This window comes from Zootoca vivipara, chromosome 2, assembly GCF_963506605.1.
Source record: "Zootoca vivipara chromosome 2, rZooViv1.1, whole genome shotgun sequence".
NCBI lineage: Eukaryota > Metazoa > Chordata > Lepidosauria > Squamata > Lacertidae > Zootoca > Zootoca vivipara.
The window spans coordinates 120307141-120314833 of NC_083277.1; the positions used below are offsets into that span (position 1 = coordinate 120307141).

A 7693-nucleotide genomic window follows, 5' to 3' on the forward strand; every position below is an offset into this window, starting at 1 on the left:
GCCCCTGCTCACTGCTTCTGCCCTTCAAATTTCACCTGCAAGTCAGTGGTAATTCGGCAGCTGGGGATTTGCAAACTTGTGTTTGCTTGCCACCAGCACTGTAATAGACCCTGCTCCTGGTTGGCCGATTCCCCGTGTCTTAAAACACAAGAACTGTTTTGCAGGTCTATCACCCCAGGTGTGTTCTGCCTAAGAATGGAGACTTGGGGACTGTCCGTTCTTGTCTTTTCAGACACAGAGAAACCAGCCACTTACATGCTTCTTGTTCCCAGCAGGCTTTGGTGAACTCTGCCAACTCAAACGCTTGCTCGTTCCTTTGAGACATTTGAGTTAGTTCTAATAAAGCATTGTTCAACTTCAACTATTGGGCTGTTGTTGTTTTAATTAAATGGAGCATTTCAAAAAGAAGCTGATGTTCTTAGGCTGCAGTTCTACACCTGCTTTCCTGGGATGAATTCCCATGGAACTCAGTGCAGCTTACTTCTAAGTAGACATGCAAAGGAGGGCAAAGTTGTTGTTGTTGTTGTTATTTATTTATTTATATCCCGCCCATCTGGCTGGGTTTTCCCCGCCACTCTGGGCGGCTTCCAACAAATACCAAAATACTGGTTCCCTGTAGCTTTGCTTCTCGCAGAAGGCCCTCAGCGCTGGATCTCAGTGTCCAGGCTGAACAATGGGGGTGGAGACGCTCGTTCAGGTATACTGGACTGAGGCCATTTAGGGCTTTAAAGGTCAACACCAACACTTTGAATTGTGCTCGGAAACATACTGGGAGCCAATGTAGGTCTCTTAGGACTGGTGTTATGTGGTCTCGGCAGCCGCTCCCAGTCACTAGTCTAGCTGCCGCATTCTGGATTAATTGCAGTTTCCGGGTCACCTTCAAAGGTAGCCCCACATAGAGCGCATTGCAGTAGTCCAAGCGGGAGATAACCAGAGCATGCACCACTCTGGCGAGACAGTCCGCGGGCAGGTAGGGTCTCAGCCTGCGTACCAGATGGAGCTGGTAGAAAGAATTAACCTGTGCCTCCATGGACAGCTGTGAGTCCAAAATGACTCCCAGGCTGCGCACCTGGTCCTTCAAGGGCACAGTTATCCCATTCAGCACCAGGGAATCCTCCACACCTGCCCGCCTCCTGTCCCCCCCAAAACAGTACTTCTGTCTTGTCAGGATTCAACCTCAATCTGTTGGCCGCCATCCATCCTCCAATCGCCTCCAGGCACTCACACAGGACCTTCACCACCTTCACTGGTTCAGATTTGAAAGAGAGATAGAGCTGGGTATCATCCGCATACTGATGAACACCCAGCCCACACCCCCTGATGATCTCTCCCAGCGGCTTCATATAGATGTTAAAACGCATGGGGGAGAGGACGGAACCCTGAGGCACCCCACAAGTGAGAGCCCAGGGGTCTGAACACTCATCCCCCCACACCACTTTCTGACCACGGCCCAGGAGGAAGGAGCGGGACCACTGTATGACAGTCCCCCCCCCCCCAGTTGTTTAAGCACTGTCTCAGCAGCTCACTGAACAATGAGAAACAATTTTCATGCTAATGTTGACGTATGGATCTTAACTTGTATTTCTTTGGGGTGTTAGGAGGCACTGATGTATTTCTTGGCTTAATCAAACTGAGAATGCATCATCCAGCTTGTGTTTGAAAGACATGTTTGGTTTACTATTTTTATTATTTTTATTAGTTCCTGAATACCTGGCACACATGGACCGCAATAATCATATGGACATAGAAAAGCAGGGGGGAAATGTCTTGGTAGCTTTATTGTAAATATACCTGCTATGTAAGGATAGCCTTGCCTGGTCAAACCAAAGGGACCTGTTCTCCCCCTCTTGTCTGTCTTCAGCTAAGGCAGGGATAGGGAACCTTTATTAGCTCAAGGGCCACATTCCCTTCTACGCAGTCTTACAGGGGCCGCATGAAGGCGGGGTCAGCAGCAAAAGTAGGTGGAGCAACAAATGTTTATCTTTGTGCAGGAGCCCAGTTTATATGTGCACTGGGGCAGCAGCCCTCTCTACCCTCTGTCCAGGCAAGCAAGCGGCATTGCTAGTATTCAGCAACACACTCTAGGCTGGCAAAAGCACCCAAGAAGTGTGCATTGTAGGGCCTTCCAGGGAGGGTTATCCTCTAGGTTCTCCCTAGCATCTAGTAATTAGTGGATGTGTAGGCTCCACACTGGAGTACAGAACCAGATATGGGAAGTGTTACTACGGCTATGTCCTTCCCCTCCACACCCCACAGCCCTGAACACGTGTGTCCCTGAGCCTGTGGCAAGGAGAGGCGGCTGGGCAGAGGCATAGGGATACCAGGCACTTGGGAGACGGGGTGGGGGTGCTGGGGCTCTGAAATGTGGGTTTCAATTCATGGCTGTGGCCCTGCTTCGGCCAGGCTCAAGGGGGGGGGGCACTCCCGGGCACCACGGTGGCATTGGAACTGCTGGTGCTGTCGAGGCTGCTGCTGCTGCTGCTGCCGGAGGGGGCCCCTTCGCCCAGCCGCCGCTTCCAGGCCAGCTGCCCCTCCTGCTCCTGCTCCAGCTCCTCGTCCGTGTCCGAATCCGGCGCGGTGTGCCGGCGGATCCTCGACATGGCTTCCTTCAGATCCCAGATGTAGGATCTGCTCGGCGAGGGCAGCGCGGGCTTTGCTTCGGCTTCTTTCTCGCCTCGGGGCGGGCAGCCGCCTTCCTGGCCAGGAGCGGCTGCCCGTCTCTGGCTGGGGCACGCCAGCCCTGCCTGGGAGCCGTCGGTGGCGGGGGCTGCTAAGGGCTTCGCGGGGCTGGTCGGGGCGGAAGGAGGCCCGGCAGGCTGCCCCACTGCCCGGGCATCCCCGAAAGGAGCCGCGTGGCTCGCGGAGCTCCCTGGCCCCGAGGCCTCTCCTCCTCCTCCTCCCGCCCCGGCGAAGCCCAGCTCGCTGACGGAGAGACCCAGGATGCGAGCAGCTCGCTCCTCCATCGACGCCGGGGCCGGGGAGCCGGGCGATGGGGCGGCGGTCTCTTCGCGGCCCAAGTAGCGGACCCGCTCCGTCCGAGGGGGCGGGATGTAGTGGGCTTGGATCACCACGCACGTGGCGTCGATGACAAACAGACCTCCGCGCCTTCGAGGCGTCGATCTGCCTCCCGGCTCCTTCCACTTGGGGAAGCTGCACCTGCGCTGCTCGCCCGCTGCTCTGCTCTCCCCTCCGACGGCGGCTTCAGGCCAGCCAGCTGCGTGGCTGAAGCCCCAGCCAGCAGGGAGCGTGTGCTGGAGGGGACTGCCAGGGTGGCGTCGGCCAGGCTCGCCTCTCTTCGTTGCCCTGGGCAGGGTGTGGCCCCGGTGCTGGGGACTCGCGTCCCAGCAGGACCCCAAAGGGTAGCGGGACCTTGCTCGCTCCGGCTGCGCCCCGAAGCCTCCTCCTCCGCACGTCGTGGCTCCGGAGAGGTAGCTCCAACTACCAGGCAGCTTCGACGGGCTTCGCCCTGCCTTCCGCCCCGCCGGTCCGGACTCGCAGGCTCTCCTGGTTCCCTGGCGGCCTTTCTTGGGGGCTTCCGCCTGGCTCTGCTTCGCCGTCGAGGCTTCCTTGCTGGCGCGCTGCTTGGGCTGCACGGTGCGGTGGGGCGCCTCGTAGGATGGCGGAGCAATATAGGGCGGCGGGCGAGGCCAGTTCTCCTTACGGGGGCCCGGCCCGGCCCGGAAACGCAGCAGCATGTGGGCTTCGTAGCTGGGAGGGGCCCGGGCAGGGAGCAGCTCGCCTTTGCTCTTGGGGGCTCCTCGGCTCCATCTGCAGCCTTCGGCGGGGCCCTTTGCCGCCTTGCTGCTCACGTCTCTCCTGCACATCGGGGACAGCCCGTCGTAAGAAAGGGGAGGCTGCCTTTGCGCCTTGGGGGAAGAGGCCGCCTTGCTCGGATCCTTCCCCGAGAACCAGTGGCCCTCCGGCCTCCGCGGGCCCCAGCGAGGCGGGAAGAGTTGAGTATCGTGCCAGTTGGTTGAATCCTGCAGGACGCGGGCGCCCAGGCCATGGCGAGCGGGAGAAAAACCAGAGACTAGTTGCTTCTCCAAGAGCCTGCAAGGACACACAGAGAGAGGGAGAGAGGTCGGAAGTGAGTCCACCAGGAAGCCAGAAGGAGGCAGAAGGAAAACGCCATTGTCAGATGCCAATACTTCAGTATTGCCTGCAATGACCAGCAGTGGCTCTCCAGAGTTTCAGTCTTTCTGGCACAACCAGAGGTTGCTCTACCACTGAGCTATGACCCTTTCACATCATTGGTGCATTTAATTTTAGCTGGGACTCTGAGGTAGGGATGCAGGAAGCAGCTTTCTACCAAGTCAGACCATTGGGTCCATCTAGTGTATTACTGAGAGGCAGTGGCTTCATCTGGCACTGGCAGGATTGAACCTGCCTGCAGAGCACAAGCCCCACCACTGAGCAAGTTCTCTCTCCTGTCCCTTTCCCTCTCACACAAACCTCTTTGCAACACCTCATTCCAGTCAAAACAAACTTTGTTTGGGTTCCTTCAGCATTTTTTTACATTGCAGATCCTGCCTGGCAGCCAGGAAACCTTAAGAGCCAAGTGATCCAGGCTTTCTTGAAGACATCCAGAGTCATTGACACTCCACCTTGCCTTTGTTCAAAGTGCACTGGAATTATCTGAACAGCACTCAAGTGACATGAAGTGAGTTGAAGTTGCTTCTCTAGTAGCTAGTTGCTAACCAGTATTGCTATTGCTTTCATTTCAGGTAAGCTCCTGTTAAAGGCTGGAGGATAAAATGGTAGGTAATATAATTTAGGCTTTTCTAGCATTTCCATTCTGACTGACTAGCAGTATTGGTAATTTAAGGTCTGAGAACAGGGCAAGAACCATCCTAGATGTAATGAAGAAAAAACGAGCTCCTGACTCCCTTTTTTTTCTGCTGGAGAGAACTGATGAATGTGGAAGGAGTTAAGCAACCCATTATTCCTCCCTTGCAAGTTTATTACACTTGCAAGCTGATGGCTTATTGCTTTAACAGTTGTGGGACTGAGGTGGCATTTGGCATGGTCTATAGAGATGAGTTTTAAACTTCAGATCAGGAGCTTAAGTGCCAACAAATGTGGCCTCTGGTGTCACATTTTACAACATTGATATCACACTATGAGCACATATTTGCTGCACCAAGGGTGAACTGACCCCCCCTAAGTGATGCTTTGGTGACACCCTACTGAGACAGCAGCATAGTGGGAACGAATAATAATAATAATTTTATTGTTTATTTGAAAGGTAAAAGGTTTATATGACTCCCATCTGACTGGTTTGCCACAGCCATTCTGGGCGGCTCCCAACAAAATATTTAAAACACAATAAAACATGAAGCCTGTTGTCTTTGTCCATGGAGTTTTCTTGGCAGGGATACTGGAGTGGCTTGCCAGTTCCTTCTCCAGGAAGGAGAAGGAAACTGCGGGAGGCAGTGCAAGACAGGAGTGCCTGGCGTGCTATGGTCCATGGGGTCACGAAGAGTCGGACACGACTAAACGACTAAACAACAACAAAACATGAAGCATTTCTATAGCAGTTGTTAGTCTTCAGAGCACTTCATATTCATTATCTCTGCAATTCGTACAACACTCATGTAGAGCAGGTTAATATTATTCACTAGTTGAAGGGAGGCCTGAGGATATAATGTCTTGCACTATTTGATGAGCCTAATTTGTACTAGTGGCCTCCAGGCAGGGGGGAAACTAGGATTTATTTCAGCCGGGTTAAAGACCCAGTTTGGCACCCATCCCACACACATTTGCGAACACACACATACAGGATGGGGGCCTCTGGGGGCTTCAGCCAGGGCAACAAATTCCTTGTCTAGTCCCACCCCCCTGCCCACCTGTAGCTATGATGCTGCCTCCAGGCTCACACTTTGAGACACACAGACATTCCTCAGCACCAGAAGGTATCCTGACCAGCAATATCCTATTCCTAACCCAGCCTTTGGTTCTCATTAATAATTACCCCTTCCTTGGTCATACAAACTGGTATCTGAGCATGTGCAGAGAGAGTGTCTGTCTTCATTGTTTAAGTCTGTGGCCCCACTCCCACCCTCTCAAGCTTTTAAGGGAGTAGGGAATCCAGCCTGACACACGTACTAGGAGCATTTCTGCTACAGAGCAGCAAAAGCTTTTGAGCCCTTAGTTCAAACCCCAGCTCAGCTATCAGCCTTAGCCTTCCAGTCTGTGCTATGGGTATAATACTACACTAATTTACCTTCAATGAATGTTGTACGGGTAACAAATGCTAAGCCTTTTAAGCAATTAGAAAAAGCACTATTTAGGGTTCTAATAAATGTTGGTAAACTCCTAGGCCTGCTGCCAACCATGTTTTATTCAGAGTACAGTGGTACCTCGGGTTACGAACGCGATCCGTTCCGGGTCGCAGTTCGTAACCCGAAAAGTTCGTAACCTGAAAAGGGCCCGAACCGCCGTTTTGCGCATGCGCAAAGCGCTATTTTCGCGCTTTGCGCATGCGCAAAGGCGTGCAGCGCTTCTGCGCACGCACGCGCGGCGAAAATACTTCCGGGTTTGCGAAGTTCATGAAAATGTTTTGACCCAAGTTAGCAAAGTCCATTCATTTCAGTGGGTCTGCTCTGAGTAACACTGGATGCAACCCCTAGTATGTTCATTGTTTTGGATCATGCTCTCATCCATTATTTACAACACAAACAAATGATGCCCCGTTCCCTGTGCTAACCACTAGGTGCAGCACTGAAGCACCTTGACCCAACCCCTAAGCCCCCTCTGCTGGCTCATTGGAGCTAGGACAGGAGCTTTCTCCACAAATAGCCCCCTATTTTTGAACCCCTTAAAAAACAAAAACAAAAGAGTCCTGGACTCACGTGTACTGCCCAGCCGCACTGTGGTGCATCCAGGGGGCAATGCAGCCTTGTCCTGTCCACAGCTCAGCTTCCATGGCATCCCGGCTGGAACAAGAAACTGTGTTAAATTCAACAAGAAGCAGGTTTGTTCTCTCGCAGACATGGAGCCGTCTAGCATCTCCGGGACCCGGGCATTCAAACATCGTCCTGCTTGCTGGGACATCTAGCAGCCGCTGGAGTCCATAGCAGCACGGGCAACACACCCCCACAGCACATGGCAGGCAAGTTCCCTGGCAGAGGCAGAGAAGAAGGGCAGCTGTCGGCAGCACAGGGCGAGGGTCACTCAGGAAGTAGGGTTCTCAGGGACAGGTGGTCGCAGGTGAAGCCAGTGGAAAGACAGAGGAATGTGGACGTACACAAACGTGCACACTGCAAAGGCATATCAGGCAAGCAGCTCTGCCCAGTGAGGATTTCTCACATTGCTACACACTGTTTCTGTGCGTGAGGGAAAAGCACACACACACACACACAGAGGACCTCTGCAACTAACAAGCTGCTGCAAGAATAGTTACACGGCAACAGAAACGCAAGACACGACAGCACACAAGGACACCCAGATTGCACACAGACAAATGCTGTGCTGTCTCTCACAATGTTCCACACACACGATGTGCATGGTATCTGTGCATCGCCTCACGCCCAAGCCACCAGTAGATCTCCCTGCCTTCCTTCCCACTGTTCACGTGAAAATGAGTTAAAGAAAATGCCAAGTGTTGAGCTCTTAAATGCTTCCTGCTCCCATTTAGTTATCTCTTAAGTCGAAGGCTAGCAATACATTTTCTTGTCTCTGAATTTTTTTTTTG

The 7693-nt window shown here is 53.3% G+C and overlaps 1 protein-coding gene across 1 annotated transcript; it reads right to left on the reverse strand.

Moving 5' to 3' along the window:
- Window positions 1-1492: 1492 nt before the first annotated feature.
- On the reverse strand, window positions 1493-7300 carry DDN (dendrin). Its single transcript, XM_035108066.2, has 2 exons — window positions 6852-7300; window positions 1493-4050 (listed from the first exon to the last, which is right to left on the reverse strand). The coding sequence occupies exons 1-2, from the start codon at window positions 7031-7033 to the stop codon at window positions 2406-2408; spliced, it is 1827 nt and encodes a 608-aa protein (XP_034963957.2). The 5' UTR covers window positions 7034-7300; the 3' UTR covers window positions 1493-2405.
- Between the last annotated feature and the right edge of the window lie 393 nt (window positions 7301-7693).